Consider the following 16,223-nt stretch of genomic DNA (forward strand, 5'->3'; position numbering starts at 1 on the left):
ATGCAAATAAAATCATTATTTTAGGGTTTAAACCCAAGATTTTGTTTTTTGATTAAAACCCTATGCATGTGTATATAATTACCAATGCTTAGGATCAGTTGATCACCCAAACAAAATAAATCAAATCATGACACATGTTTTGCATTGCATCATGGCATACTCTTTTCCATTTGATTGTATTGTATGTTTATATGTGTATTGTTTGTATTGTTTAGTTTTCTCGGAGAGCGAACTGTGTGATTGCGAAGAGTGTTTGAATACCAACTACTATCAAGGCAAGTTCACTTTGACCATCATCCCATTATTTTATTATGCACTAGATTTTATTAGTTGCATTGTTGAGATTACTATTGTATCTATGTTATGTTATGATTCTCCTAGTAGTATATGATACCTTTGCCATGACCTCACCACCAATTGCCATCGTGGTAGTAAAATGCTATGCTATGATGATATACGAGGGTGGTATTATTATAATGTGATACTATTGAATTACAATATGGTTTTCCTAGTGTATGGCAAAACAAGTAATTCAATGAACTGTCCTGGGTGGGCTGCTTTGAGGAAGTGGAGATGTATGCGACGTCAGGTCCATTTCTATGGGTCCATTTCTATGAGTCGTCTCGCCATTTCTATGGGAGCGCCTGCGTTGCAACTGAGGAATGCCACCCGGGGTAACCAGAGACTGGACTAGTTTCCTGTTTAGTAGCTTCCAGTACAACCACATGGTATTATGGCTCTGCCAGGATGGACGTAAGAAATATGAACCTGGATTCGAGGTGACATCGGTATGTAGCAGTATAGGTGGGGGCGCGTCCCTCAGGTGGTCTGGGGGATTATGTTCTGAAAATCCTGTAGTCGATGCCGTTGCTACTCTACCCTGAGGACAGCAAGGGATTAACACGTCGATTTCTTGTGGGGAATGTGTACAACCTCTCGAGAGTGTCAAACTAAGTACTTAGCCGTGTCCCTGGTTACGGACAATTATGAGCAACTAGATATTGGGGCTGTAAGGAAGGTCTCACTCATTCTAATTTCATAATAAAACGAATGGATTGAACCGGGTAGGAGCATTGATGTGTCTACTCAATGTGCCCAGGTTAATAGGAGCATGGGTGTTTCTACTCCGTGTTCAATAGAATTTAAAACTATTTGTTTAAAAATGATAGGATTGAACTATGATGTTTTTATGCAAACAGCCAAACTCCACATAACCAAATTATGCATGTACTTGATAGGTCCTTTATAACTATGGTGAACTTGCCAATACATTCAAATGTATTGACCACGTAGTGGCTGCAATTAACAATGCAGGTGGATCCGACGATGAGTGAGGTTCGTCGTTATGTTGTGGGTCATGTGTTTACATTCCAACATGCTCTCACCTTGGAGTAGTTGAGGCCCTTATGTTCTACCCTTTTCCGCTGCAGTATTTTGAAACATCGTTTTATGATGATGAAACAGTATTTGTTTTATGCTGGCCCAAGAGGTCATGCGAGGTTGTAAGTATTATTTAAATTCTGGATGATGCGATGTAATAAAGTACTTTTGACTTTTGTTTCTGTATATTTCATCATGAAACTGTGTGTGCTAGTGAGTCGATCCAGGGACTAGCACAGTAAGCACAGAGATCGAACCCTAGTAAGGGGGCGGTCGCTTTAGGCGGGGAGAGGAGGAAGGGTATTGCGGAAGGGAGAAAGTGGAGGGGAGCGCAGCGGTAGAGTGGAGCAGAGAGGGGGAAAGAGGGCGTCGGGCAAAGATAGGGAAGGAAGGTGGAGAGAGGGTTTATATTACAGAGGGCGGCGGAGCTCGGGTGTAGAAAATAGAGGGGGGTCTACGGGAAAAAACTGCCACGACAATAATTTCGGTACAGAGGGAGTATTTGTTTTGAGGATACTCTGCATTGCACTGCGCGGCGTGAGCATTGCCTTTTAGTTTAGAAGGATAAAACAATAAAATCGTACTACCACCGTTCATAAATGTTTTAAATTTGTCTTAAATCAACCGTCTTCAAGTTTGACCGAGGTTATAGGAATATGTACTAATATGTGCAATATCAAATAAATAAACTATGACGGTATATAGACATCACAGCGGAATTAATGGAACTAAATTTGATCAAACTTTAAAAAGTTTGACTTGACTTGTGACAAAACTAGAACATCTTATATTTAGGAACTGAGGGAGTACTTACAAAAACTCTTGCCAGAATTAGCCATGGTCATTTATCACCACTCTCACAAAGGATTACATTTCTTAATTTCCTAAAAAAAATTATCAATGGATTACATTTTTGTATTCATAATTGAACATGCTGGCAATCCAATAGACCGACACCAGACTGTGTTTATTTCAAAACACAAAACATATTCCTTTTTCATGTACACAAAAAGCATACTTCTCCGAGGTACAGGAAAAACATATTTGAGATGAAATGTAAGCAATGGAAAACTAGCCGCGCAAATTTGCGGTCACTCTGCTAGTCAGTGAATAAAACAAGTCAATCAATTAAGCAATACCTATATTGTTCCTTCCAATACATTTAAATGTTCCTGATGTGCAGCTGTTGGTTCCTCTGCAGCGGCAGCAACATGATGATCGATCACAATGGATGCCGAGAAGTAAGCGGAGTTGCCATAGGAGAAGGCAATGTACCGCTGCCTCCTCTGTGCTGGGCATGTGGTTTTCTCTTTGCTTGTTTGTCTCATCGTCTGTCACCATTTACTATGGGCTCCTCATCTGCCATCATCAACCTCGTTTCATCAGAAAGGATAGTAGGACCAGTACAACTAGCTAGGATAAAAAAGACCACATCCACCAGCATGAAGATGCCAATGGATCAATGCTGCTCAATGTTGTGTGCTTCCAGTGGCATAGCTAGGCGCACGGCCATTAGACAAGACAAGCCTGCCACCGTGCAAAAGGTTACTAGCGCGTAGATGAATCCGGCTTTGTAACTCATGGTCGCCAAGAGGCACAACAGCTAGTTTGTCCTTCTTCCTCAGATGTAGTAGATGAAGCCATATTTTAGGCCTCGCTCAATAATATAGATGGCTCTGTCAGAGCGAGGTGTCTTCTGTTGGGGGTTGGCCACTGGCCTTTGCGTTTGTTGGGGATGGTTGGCCAAACCCAAACTAGAAACTCAGCAGATTTGGGGATGGCTGCGTCCAGATTCTCCGGTACTACTAGTTGACTAATCAAATTATAAGTCCCGAGCTAAAACAATACTGGTTGTTATGCAACCCCCCTCCAACCCCAACCGTTCTTGTACCACCTCAATCTTTCCTATATAAACACTTGCACCACAAGCCCCATCTCCTCAAACACACTCTCTTCCTCTCTAAACCGAGCAGCCAGCCAGCCACTCTCTCTTTCTCTCCAGGCAACAAACAGGGAGAGATCATCATAAAAAATGGTTGCAGCCGAGCAGGAGAATGGCAGCAGCGTTGCCATGGCGGCTGGCAACATGAACAGCAAGGCGCAGCTGGTGTCGGTGAAGCGCGGGGAGCCTTCGCTGGTGGCGCCGGCGGAGCCGACGCCCACAGGGGAGCACTACTACCTGTCCAACCTCGACCAGAACATCGCCGTCATCGTGCAGACGGTCTACTGCTTCAAGTGCCCGCCGTCGGGCCGCGGGCACGAGGCCGGCGCGGCGGACGCGCTCCGGGACGCGCTGTCCCGGGTGCTCGTCCACTACCACCCGCTGGCCGGCCGCCTCGCCATCAGCCCGGAGATGAAGCTCGCCGTGGACTGCACCGGCGAGGGCGTCGTGTTCGTCGAGGCCGACGCCGCATGCGACCTCGCCGACATGGGTGATCTCTCGACCACCCCTGACCCGGCGGCGCTGGGCCAGCTAGTCTACTCCATCCCGGGCGCCAAGAACATCCTCCAGATGCCGCCCATCACGGCGCAGGTACGCCACGCCACGCCCAAAGCAAAACACGACTTGTGAGAATTCAAGTTGGTACCAGTTTCAGAAAAAGAATTGAAGACGGTATTGGTTGGGTAGTGAGTGCTCAGGGATGGGGTGTTGAAAAAAAGGGAGGGGGAATTCAATACGGTAAAGTGAATCCACGCCCAAGACACGCCTTTCAGAAGTGAAGTTGGTATTGGTTGGGTATAGGGAGTGCTCAGGAACGAGGTGCTGAAAAAGGAAGAATTCAATGCAGTAAAATGAAATAGTACGGCAACAATTTTTTACATAAGAATATGTTTCATCATGCCCCGTAGTTAGCTTAACCACTTCCACCTATAAAGTTGGAGAATTCTACAATATAGATATATGTGTTGTTTCGCTTGTTTCTACACTAGTAGTCCACCAGTTAGCTTAACCACTTCTACCTATAAATCAGAGTGCCGTATTCGTGGGTCCAGAATTAAATGAAGAAAATCAAGCTGCAGTTTGTGCTAGCGACAAATGTACGTATGGTAAAAAAAAAAGTTGGAATTGGCTGGCAGGTGACGAGGTTCAAGTGCGGCGGCTTCAGCCTGGGCCTGGCGATGAACCACTGCATGTTCGACGGGCTGGGCGCCATGGAGTTCGTCAACTCGTGGGCCGAGATGGCCCGCGGCGCCACGGAGCTGACGGTCCCCCCTTACCTGGACCGGGCCGCCGTGCTCCGGGCCCGCGACCCGCCGCTCATCTCCTTCCCGCACCGCGAGTTCGAGGAGATCCCCGACGTGTCCGGCATGGCGGCCCTCTACGGCGACCAGGACCTCACCTACCGCTCCTTCTGCTTCGGCCCGGACCGGCTGGAGCGCGTCCGCGGCCTGGCCCAGTCCCAGGCCCAGGCCAGCTTCACCACCTTCGAGGCGCTCTCGGGCCTCGTGTGGCGCGCGCGCACGGCGGCGCTGGGCCTGGCCCCGGAGCAGCAGACGAAGCTGCTCTTCGCCGTGGACGCGCGCCGCCGCCTGTCGCCGCCGCTGCCGCGCGGCTACTTCGGCAACGGCATCGTGCTGACGAACGCGCTGGCCACGGCGGGGGACCTGCTGGCGTCGCCGGTGTCCAGCGCCGCCGCCATGGTGCAGGACGCCGTGCGGATGGTCACGGACGAGTACGTCCGGTCCGCCGTGGACTACTTCGAGGCGACGCGCGCCAGGCCGTCCCTGGCGTCCACGCTGCTCATCACCACGTGGTCGCGGCTCGCCTTCGACGGCGCCGACTTCGGCTGGGGACAGCCGGCGATGTCCGGCCCCGTCACGCTCCCGGAGAAGGAGGTCATACTCTTCCTGGCGCACGGACAGGAGAGGAAGAGCATCAACGTCCTGCTCGGACTCCCGGCGTCCGCCATGGACGCCTTCCAGGAACTCATGGACGAGATATGATGATCGAGCTAGCGGATACACAATCATATATATATGGGTGGCGTTTTTATATTTTGCAAATTAATGGTTATGTTGAACTGTGGTGAGTGTGGGTCATTTCATTATCGTTACTACTCTATATATGCATTGTGTAGTAATTCCTGTAGTGTTCAATTTGAAGATTTGTTCCCCGTTGTAAGCTGGTTTGAGGAGTATATAATGAAAGAATAGTGGCAATTGCCCGGCCGTGGTTTAATATTAATATTATTGGGAGTATATATATCATGTGCTGTCTAATACGGTGCTTTGGTCTATTATTTACCTCCTTTTTACTTGTGAGTAAATCACCACGGTTTTCACACCTACAGTGACATGTTGAGATATAAATATATAGGCTCGCATATTTTCATCAGTTCGGACTTTTGGTTTTATTGGCTAGCACATCAATTTAATATGGTATCAGAACCATTCTTTCACATCGTTTAGTTTTCCCATCTCATCTGCCATCCATGGCTTCCTCCTCTGCGGCGCCGATCAATCTCAGACCCCTGCCCTCGGAGAAGCTGACTAGGGAGAACCATCTACTATGGAAAGCGCAAGTTCTTCAGGCACTGCGTGGCGCGCAGATGACCGGGCTTCTTCTGGACAAGATGGAGGCTGAGCCATCGAAGGAGATCACGATCCAAAAGGACGACAAGACCACAAGCGTCGTCGTCAACCCTGCTTATGGCAGCTGGCTCTTAAGACACCAGCAAGTCCTTAGCTATCTGCTGAACTCTCTATCCAAAGAGATACTCACGCAGACCATCGGCCTAAAGCACGCTCATGAAGTGTGGACTGTGATCAACATCATGTTTGCATCGCAGTCACGGTCGGGATTACCAAACTGTGACATGCCCTCTCCACCACCAGAAAGGGCAATCTCACGGCGGCCCAATACATCGCCAAGATGAAGGGATTTGGGGACGAACTCGTCTCCACCGGCCGCAAGCTTGAAGAAGAACCGATCAAGTACATCATCGCGGGTCTTGAGCAGGAGTACAACCCGCTGGTCACCTCCCTCCACTCCAAAGATGACATGACTGTAAGCGAACTATATGCTCAGTTAGCTGCTTATGATACCCGTCAGGAGCAATTTGCAGAATCTGGCGGAAACAAGGGTGGCTTCCAATCCTCAGCAAACAGTGCCACCCGCGACCGCGGTAACAACCGTGGCCGCGGAAACCGTGGACGCGGTGGTGGCCGCAACTCTACTCCAAGCAGCAACCAAGGGCGTGGACGTGGTGGTCCATCGGCCCCTCGCCGTGACATAACATGCCAGATCTGCAGCAAGGTCGGCCATCCAGCAAAGGAGTGCTGGTACCGCTACGAGGAGGACGACTACAGCGAGCATGAGGCCAACATGGTTTCATACGGCATCGACACCAACTGGTACTCCGATACCGGTGCGGCGGACCATATCACCAGCGAGCTAGATCGCCTCAGCACTCGGGAGAAGTACAAGGGGAACGAGAAGGTGCACACCGCAAACCGTGCAGGTATGCAAATTCAGCATGTTGGTCATTCTATTGTGCCTACCCCTAGTCGAGATCTCCATCTAAATAATGTTCTGCATGTTCCAGGTGCTTCCAAAAACTTGCTTTCAGTTTATAGACGTGTCACCGATAATAATGTTTTCTATGAATTTCACCCAAACTTTTTCGTGATAAAGGACCGAGCCACGAGGAGCCCAATTCTTAGAGGACCAAGCCGTGGTGGACTCTATCCTCTTAGGTCGTCATCATTTTCTTCGTTCAGGAAGCAAGCCCATGTCGCCACCAAAGTCTCCACTCTAAAGTGGCATCATCGTCTTGGTCATCCAACTTTTCCTATCATTTAGAAAGTTCTTAGAAACAATAAATTGCCGTCTGTTACAGATCATGTTCTTGATTCAGTTTGTAATGCTTGTCAGTGTGCTAAGAGTCATCAATTACCATATCCAGTTTCTACTACACCTTTGCAGCAAGTGTTTTCTGATGTTTGGGGTCCTGCCCCTTGTTCTGTTGAACGACACACATACTATGTTAGCTTCATTGATGACTTTAGCAAATTCACTTGGATATATCTTCTTAAAAATAAATCTGATGTTTACCAAGTCTTTCACAACTTCAAAAACTATGTTGAACGCAAGTTTGATAGGAAAATTAAAACCATGCAAACAGATTGGGGAGGTGAATATGAAAAACTTAATTCCCTATTCCAAACACTTGGCATTTCTCATCATGTCTCGTGTCCACATGCACATCAACAAAATGGGTCGGCTGAACGAAAACATCGACACATTATGGAAGTAGGCCTAGCTCTCTTAGCGCATGCATCAATGCCCTTAAAATTCTGGGATGAAGCTTTTCTCACTGCCACATACCTCATCAATCTTCTTCCCAGTAAGGTTATCTTTTGATACCCCTTCCGAGCGCCTACTCCACACCTCTCCTGACTATAAGTCACTTCGAGTTTTTGGTTGCGCTTGTTGGCCAAACCTTTGACCTTACAACACCCGCAAACTTGCGTTTCGTTCCAAGCAATGTGTGTTCTTGGGCTATAGTCCACTTCACAAAGGTGTTAAGTGCCTCGATGTGTCCACTGGACGTGTCTACATCTTACGCGATGTCGTGTTTGATGAATCCATCTTCCCATTCAAATCTTTACACCCAAACGCCGGAGCTCTTCTTCGCAAAGAAATTCTCCTCCTTCCTCCAGACCTCCTTCCAAACTTAGCATCCAATCAAGGGGGCACAATAGGTACTGACCATATGCCAAGTTTGCGTGCTCCTTCTTCTGTGCAGATAAACGAGGAAGGAACGGAAGATAATGATGCAGAAGAAAATTCGGGTGCAAACGGTGAAGATTTGAGCCAAAACGGTGAAGATCTCCAGCAGCAGACCAGCACAGAACACGGAGGGGATTCGGCGCAGTCTTCGGTGAAATCCTCCTCGGATCACGCGCCAGGAGAAAGCGCATCCTCCACCAACCAGGCGAGCTCCCGTACGAGATCCTCCTCGGGCCGCTCCAACTCCCGCTCGACTCAATCTCCGCCGCACCAACGGCAAGCGACCACGTGTCTCAGGCTGCGTCAGGTGGTTCTGTCACACCAAATCCAAGTCCGGGATCCTCTGCATTGACTGCACCTGTGTCTCCACCTGTGGCCAAGCGAACCAGGCTCCAACATGGTAAAGTTATGACAAAAATAAGAACTGACGGCACCATTCCGTATGGCTTGTTAAGTGCTTCAGGTGAACCAGATGGTCTACAAGATGCTCTGGAAGATAAGAACCGGAAGAAAGCTATGGATGAAGAGTATGATGCTCTCATGAGAAACAAGACTTGGCACCTTGTTCCTGCAAATCAAGGTAAAAAATATCATTGATTGCAAGTGGGTGTATAGAATTAAAAGGAAAGCAAATGGAACCATTGATAGATATAAAGCACGTCTAGTAGCAAAAGGTTTTAAACAAAGATATGGCATAGACTATGAGGATACATTTAGTCCTGTTGTTAAAGCCGCTACCATTAGACTTGTAATTGCTATAGCTGTATCCAAAGGATGGGATTTGAGACAGCTAAACGTACAGAATGCATTTCTTCATGGCATTCTGGAAGAAGAGGTCTATATGAGGCAACCTCCAGGATATGAAAGTGCACATGAACCTTATCATGTTTGCAAACTTGACAAGGCTCTTTATGGGCTTAAACAAGCTCCTAGAGCATGGTACTCAAAGCTAAGTTCAAAGCTCCAAGATCTTGGCTTAAAACCATCCAAGTCAGACACGTCCTTGTTCATCTATAACAAGTCAGGTATCACCATGTTTGTGCTTATCTACGTAGATGATATTATTGTTACAAGTTCTTCAAAACAAGTTATTCCTGCATTACTTGAAGACTTGAGATTACACTTCGCGCTTAAAGATTTAGGAGATTTGCACTATTTCCTAGGGATAGAGGTTAAGAAATCTAGTGATGGTTTGATGCTATGTCAAGAAAAATATGCTACTGAGTTACTAACAAGGGTCGGTATGAAGGATTGCAAACCAGCCCCCACGCCACTATCCACTTCAGAGAAACTATCAACTTATGAAGGTGAACCTCTAAGTACTGAAGATGGAACAAAGTACAGGAGCATTGTGGGAGCTTTACAATACTTGACCCTCACACAACCTGATATATCTTTCTCTGTTAACAAAGTGTGTCAATACTTGCATGCACCGACATCTGTTCGTTGGACAGCTGCAAAGAGGATTTTGAGGTACATAAAAGGAACACCGAGCATTGGACTTATTTTCTCTAAATCATCCTCTACTCTTGTGAGTGCCTTTTCAGATGCTGATTGGGCAAGATGTGTTGATGATAGAAAGTCCACCGGCGGGTTTGCTATATTTCTTGGACCGAATTTGATCTCATGGAGTGCTAGAAAGCAAGCGACGGTATCAAGATCCAGCACTGAGGCTGAGTACAAGACTCATGGCCAACGCAGTATTTTAAACAAATATTTGTGACTCCCCAAACAAACGTCAAAAATAGCCAAAGAAGACAAAGACGTAAGGTGAGTGTTGAAGTAAATTGTCTAGCCTCTTTCCATAAGCTCGGGCTTTTGGTTCAGATGGCTAGCGCATGTAGTTTAATATGATATCAGAGCTAAGAGGTTCTAAGTTCAAGACCCTGCTCACGCAGTATGAAAAAAAAAGATTCTGCAGCCTACATTGAACCCACGCTAAGGACTAAAATAGCCTAGACGTGAAGGGGAGTGTTGAGATATAAATATATAGGCTAGCCTATTTCCATCCGTTCGGACTTTTAGTTCAAATGGCTAGCACATCAATTTAATACGACACATTGAAATAGTTTACTTCCGCACTCAACTGAGAGGGGTCGAAGCGAACTAGTAATGGTGAAGATGTTCTTCTGCATTTTAGCTAAATTGCTCAGCTGTTTTTTCTTTATCATCATTTGTTATTAGAGAAAGTGCAATTATATCGTACTATACAAAAAAAACTGTAGCATCCATTTGGAAAAAATAAAATAGGTTCTCATGATTTTAATTTGTAAAATTATTTCTTATATAAGGATCACAGTTGATTAATCCGTTGCCCCTGCTTGATGCCTAATTTTGAATGTGATGTTTATCTCATTCTTAATCATGTTGTGTCCGCATCTAATCAATATATTAGATAGCTAGGCACACGCATGAGTTATATTTGCAGCAGGGCCAGGAAGATGAAGTCGGTTAAGTCAGCTGCTAGTGGCTACTGCTATCCTCTTCTTTTGACCTGTATTTTTTTTCTCTTTTTTGAAAATTATCCCCTCTAATTAGTTACATGTCGTTCTGATTTGCTATTACCTTTCTTAAGTTTACCCAACTGTAATTTCAGTTAACTGTAATGCTGCTTCTTTTCTTCCAGGCTGTTAATATTTTGGAACTGACTACCCCTACCCCATTCAAGAAATTCAGGAGCAGAAGGCAAGAGTATGTGCTAAACTTTTCTCTGATTTATTATGTTTGACAGTATATATAATTGCTCAACCAGTTACTCTCCAAGGATATTGTTTCTCATCCACATGCCTTTTTCTCTCTTAAAGTGAGACACATTTGTCTCTACAATTTCTACCTTTCTTACGTGATACACACGTACAGTTTCTTCAATTTTCGTCAGTTCAGCATTAACATTTATATTCTGCATACCATACTACTACAGAGTATAAAGAATACCAAGAATTAATATTTCCTGGATGTATATTATGATAGTTTCCTTAGATGCGATGGCAGCATGTATATTTCATTGCATCTCCTGGAGCTAGCGTCTCCTTGTCCGTACCTTTTGGAGCTCAATGCTGGTGATTTTGCGTCCGTTGGCTATATCCTCCAAGCTGGTGCTCAAATTACGTTAGAAGCTACTTCAACAGACCCAGAAACACTCCAGACCTACTGTCTTGTGTTCATATATTACTGCTACAGAAACTTGTCTTGTTCAAGGCCGGCCGGGTCAAGAAATGCTTCTTCTTTACTTCCTTCTTTAGCCAACAGTTAAGAAAGAATCTGTCCTAGCCGGTAGGGATTCACCAGCATGTATCTACTCCCTCCGTCCCAAAATAAGTGACGTGAATTTGTATAAGAATCTATACAAATCCATGTCACCTATTTTGCGACGGAGGGAGTATATACTCACACACAGGCGAGAGCAGCAGTGTCACAAATCATTCCAACATGTACAGCATAGCTCAAGAGGGAACAAAAATAGAAAAGAATACGCATACATCATATGAATGCAGATAGTAGATCTGGGCAAGCAAACTAAAGACTGCAAGATAACCAAGAAGTAGCACAGCATTTTATCTAATCCCAGAATGGGGCCAATTTTCATTTGATTGATTCCCAGGTATAATTCAGCACAGAAACCACACGACACAATGATTGTATCTGATACAAACTGTCCAATGTGGTTGCATTGCAGTTGCAGGCCAGCAAACATTAATACTAGCTGTGAAAATCAGTGTGCTGACAGTAAGACTGAAACTTAGATGCGAGAGAATGGATTGCCAGGAGAAAACCACAAGTATACGCAATGATTTGCAAATACATGGAGCATAACTGCACAAGACCTTATTCCTAAATGAATGCAAGCAACCAAGTAATGGCTACATAAGTATAAACATTACTAACTTTGAAAGTGAAAAAAATTATGCTGTCAAAAATCATGTTGAGATATTCCCTGAGAAATCTTTGCATGTGTGAGATATTTCCATATACAATTGGCCATAGAATGAAGGACAGAACAAGTGTGTCCTAAATTAAAAGAAGCTCACGACACATATTGCAAAGCAAAATCTGATCTATTATTTCCTTCAACAGTAAAACAGAGGCATGTAACACATTTTTTTTAGATTTAGCAAACATATAACCTGGCCATAAGAGATATAGTAGTTGCTATCTGACATGAGCACTAAAACTGATGTTGCAAAGCAAAAAAAATATGACTTCACAAGTAAGAAAATATAAACTCAATCCCTAAATTAACCAGTTAATCACGACACAGGAAACATGCACAGAAAGCTCAAAAAACAAATGCACATAAAGATCTAGAATTAAGCTCCCATTAAACTTGGTGCAGTTAATCACAACACATAAAACATGCACATACAGGATCTGGAATTAAGCTACCATCAAACCGAACAGGTCCCATTAAACCGAACAGGTGTATGAAACATAGGGTGCATGCTGATAACTGAGAAAGTCTAGCACAATCTTTCTCGGGCTCAAAGTGAAGAGGTAAACATGAAATCAGTTCATTACCTAGCAAGCTTCTGCCAGCTCACCAGCGAGTGTCTGCCTAACCTGGGAAACCTGTGCCTTGGCTGCATCAAGCTGTTTCTCCAACTGACATGCCACCTCAGCATCTATTCTAGTGAACGAGCTTTTAGCGGAAGGATCTATATCCGCAATAAGCTCCACCTCCTGGGCAAGGAGAGGGTACATCTCACACATTTCCTCAAAGCTCTTGTCCCCAGTCTTGCTGCCATTGCTATCCTTTCGAGAATTTCTGCGCAATGCTTTCTTGGAGAGATTTCTGCCACTGCTATCCTTAGCCCCAACTTGGGAAGGTTTGCCCCAGGCTTGCTCAGAGAGATTGTCAAGGCGTTTACCATGCTCAGTAGTAGATTTGTGCTTCTTCTCGAAGTAGCGGCGCCTTAGACTGGACATTTTATCCTTGACAGTACGGAGTTCTAAGCTCTGGTCCTCAAGCTGCTTGAGGACATATTGAAAGAAGCCGCTGTCCTCGACTTCTGGGGGATACCCATGGGTGTCGCGGTAATGGACGACCTGCTCGAGGATCAGAATCTCATCATTGGGAGCCCATTCGCGCCTGATCCTCTTTACCTTGGAAGTGCCCGGCTCACCTTTTTGAAGTAAAAAGTAGGTAATTAACATCCTAGTGCGATTAAATACAGAGAAAAGAGAGGAAGCAAAGAAAACAAAAACAGGGTACTCCGGCTCGCTCACCTTGTTGCTGTGCTGGCTTGATCCTCTCCAATTTGCGCTTCTTCGACTTGATAACCTCTGCCCCTTGTTCCTCTGGTTCGTGCTCTTCCGGTGCAGGCTTGCGCATCTTCTTGTTCTTACCCTTGATGATCCCTGCACCTTCATCCTCTGGTCCATGTTCTTGATGATCCTCTGGACTATTTACCCTTGATGATCCTCTGGTCCTCCCCTTGCTTAGTAACTGCAGAGCAGACGCAAGCTCGTCCGCCGCTTCCTCTTCCATGGATTCACCCCCCTCCTCCTCATCCTCAGACTGGGAGCCCTCCTTGCTTGACGAATGCAGATCGGATTGCTCCTCCTCCCTTTCCGCTTCCTCGGACTGCTGGGAACCCTCGCCCTCCTCCGCCTCTCCGCCTTCAACCTCCGCGGCCGGTTCCGGCGGTGGTTTCTCCGTGGCTTGGGGCTCCACCGGGACGCCGTTGAGGCCCAACTCTACCGAGCCCTCGGATCCAGCCGGGATTCCGGTTTTGCGGCCGCGCTTGGCGGCACGCTTGCCAGCCATGGCAATCTTCTCCTGTTCCGGCGGTGGGTTATCTGTGACTTGGTGCTCCGGCGGTGGGTTCTCGGTGACCTGGGGCTCCATGGGGACGCCATTGAGCCCCAGCTCTACCGAGCAGTCAGATCCAGCCGGGATTCCTGTTTTGCGGCCGCGCTTGGCGGCGCGCTTGCCGGCCATGGCAACGACAATGGGGAAGACGGTGGTTAGGTTTGGGTGGGGGGAGAGAGACAGGGGAGGGGCGGCGGCGGCAGGGGAGCCCAACCCTAGGGTTGGGGCGGCGGCGGCAGGGGAAGAGGACGGGCGCTCGGGGTCTGGGGTTTTTTTTTATCGGAGGAGTCGCGCGGTGGCATTTTCGGGGTAATAACGGTTTGCCAGGTAATTTTGTATTGAGCGTCCGGAGAAGTTCGGGAAACTGTTTCTTCCCACAGGGCAATTTACACTAGGTTCTGGAGAGGGCTGTAAGAAGAGCCGGATAAAAGTTTTTGCCTTATTTTAGTCTTAGCTGCCTGGGACGTTGGGATAGAAGCCCAAAAAAAGAGGGCCATAGACCGGGAAAGTTTGGGCTGGATGGCGTGAGCTATTCAAGAGAAGGGAGAGGGAAGGGGGGAGGGGGTGTTGCTTTGCCTGGCCATCGGGCCAGGCTTTTAAGAAAGCCCGTAAGCCCGACGGGCCTGGCCCGGTTGTGCCTTGCTAGGCACGAAGTTAAACAGGCCGGGCTGGCCCGAAGCAAGGCATGTGTAGCGCCGAACTTCAAATTGAGGCCCGACAGGCTAGCCCGGCACGGCCTGATAACAGGCAGCCTGATGAAGCTTGGCACGGCACGCAAGGCCCGGCAGCACCCGTGGTCCGTTTAGCTAGGCAGGTGCGGCGGCCCGATTAGGCGTGGCTGGCGCGCGAGGCCCCAACGGTAGGGGAGCGGCTTGCACGGGCGCACGTGGCGTTGTCCGATTGGTGCAGGGCGCCCGGGAGCAGACAGAAAACGGTCGGGGGAGGGGGTGCGTGGCGGGCGCGGACGGGCTCGGGCGGGGTGAAACAGTTGGCTGAAGGGCTTAGGGGGGCTTTAAGAGGCCCATTCGTCTTTTTTTTTCAAATTTAGGCCCTATTTTGGCCGAATTTTGCCTATAAATAAGGCATTTCATATTCAGAATTTTCACACTCAAACCACTCCTCCCCTCTCAAACATGTCTAACTTCATACCAATTCCTCCACATCCACCAAATGATCCAAACAACCCCAATTCATACGAGTTCCCACTCACAGATTTTGGCCTAAACTACGTAGATCCCACATACGCCGATGTCCTAAATGCCCAAGAATCAAACATCACCGCTGCCATTGAGACTCCTACAAAAAGCACGGTCGCTGCCACCAGCAAAAGAGGGCTCGCAAGAAGACCTCTTCAGTGTGGGAGTACTTTGAGCCCGTTACGGTGACGGAGCCAGACGGGAGGATCGTGACCAAGGCCAAGTCCAAGCATCCGCGATGCGACTCCATGCTCTCCATGCACGTCACCGGAGGAAATGGCCACTTGACGAGGCACCACAAAAAACACGTCAAGGAGGACGTTGTCGGTAAGGCAAAACAAAGCAAGCTCAAGTTAAACACCGATGGTACGGTCAACACTTTATCCTATGATCTAACTCTTGCTAGAGAGTCATCATGCCGTTTAATTGCTAGAAATGATTTACCATTAGGTTTTGGTGAATGGCCTGGTTTTGTTCAATACATTAGAACTGCTCATAACCCCAACTATATGCACCTGTTTCTAGGCAAACAACTAGCAAAAATATGAAAAAATTATGCAAGAACGGTCTCAAAAAAATAAAAGATGATTTTACTACGTGCACTTTTTCAGTCTCCTTAACATCTGATATTTGGACCGGTAGGGGCAAGCAAGACTATATTAGTGTTGTAGCTCATTATATTGATAACAATTGGACTTTGCAAAAAAAAAAAAGAATAATGTGATTTGAATTAATTGATGAGACCCATAGTGGTGATAACATTGCTGAGGCTATAGTTAAGGTTGTGGATGGTTTGGTCTCAGGGATAAGGTTTTTGCAGTAACTTTGGATAATGTTTCATCAAATACCTCTGCAATGAATCTACTCACTCCCGTGTTGAGCACGTATGCCCCATCTTTTTTAATGCATCATCGTTGTGCTTGCCATATAATTAATCTTATTGCTAAATGTGCTTTGAAAAGATGTCAAACTCAACTTGATGTTGTGCATACTGCAATTAATTGGTTGAATAATTCTACTAGACGATGTAATAACTACAAAAGGTACTGCTTGGCTAGGCAAGTAAAATTTCATAAGTTTAATCCTGACATGACGATTAGATGGA

General features: G+C 46.6%; 2 protein-coding genes across 2 annotated transcripts; one reads left to right on the forward strand and one right to left on the reverse strand.

Annotated features, from left to right (window-relative positions):
- The first annotated feature begins 3,300 nt into the window (after positions 1 to 3,300).
- Positions 3,301 to 5,580, forward strand: LOC100826718 (omega-hydroxypalmitate O-feruloyl transferase). Its single transcript, XM_003580120.4, has 2 exons — positions 3,301 to 3,913; positions 4,459 to 5,580. Exons 1-2 carry the CDS (start codon positions 3,413 to 3,415, stop codon positions 5,323 to 5,325), a joined length of 1,368 nt encoding a protein of 455 aa, XP_003580168.1. The 5' UTR covers positions 3,301 to 3,412; the 3' UTR covers positions 5,326 to 5,580.
- Positions 5,581 to 12,407: 6,827 nt separating this feature from the next.
- Positions 12,408 to 14,212, reverse strand: LOC100844039 (ABC transporter F family member 4). Its single transcript, XM_003580908.4, has 2 exons — positions 13,337 to 14,212; positions 12,408 to 13,233 (listed from the first exon to the last, which is right to left on the reverse strand). Exons 1-2 carry the CDS (start codon positions 14,049 to 14,051, stop codon positions 12,629 to 12,631), a joined length of 1,320 nt encoding a protein of 439 aa, XP_003580956.1. The 5' UTR covers positions 14,052 to 14,212; the 3' UTR covers positions 12,408 to 12,628.
- Positions 14,213 to 16,223: the final 2,011 nt, after the last annotated feature.

This window comes from Brachypodium distachyon, chromosome 5, assembly GCF_000005505.3.
Source record: "Brachypodium distachyon strain Bd21 chromosome 5, Brachypodium_distachyon_v3.0, whole genome shotgun sequence".
NCBI lineage: Eukaryota > Viridiplantae > Streptophyta > Magnoliopsida > Poales > Poaceae > Brachypodium > Brachypodium distachyon.

Coding starts and splice junctions, on each gene's coding strand:
- LOC100826718 (XM_003580120.4), top strand. CDS start 3,413: ATGGTTGCAGCCGAGCAGGAGAATGGCAGCAGCGTTGCCATGGCGGCT. Junction 3,914..4,458: donor TGCCGCCCATCACGGCGCAG/GTACGCCACGCC, acceptor ATTGGCTGGCAG/GTGACGAGGTTCAAGTGCGG.
- LOC100844039 (XM_003580908.4), bottom strand. CDS start 14,051: ATGGCCGGCAAGCGCGCCGCCAAGCGCGGCCGCAAAACAGGAATCCCG. Junction 13,234..13,336: donor CAAGCCAGCACAGCAACAAG/GTGAGCGAGCCG, acceptor TACTTCAAAAAG/GTGAGCCGGGCACTTCCAAG.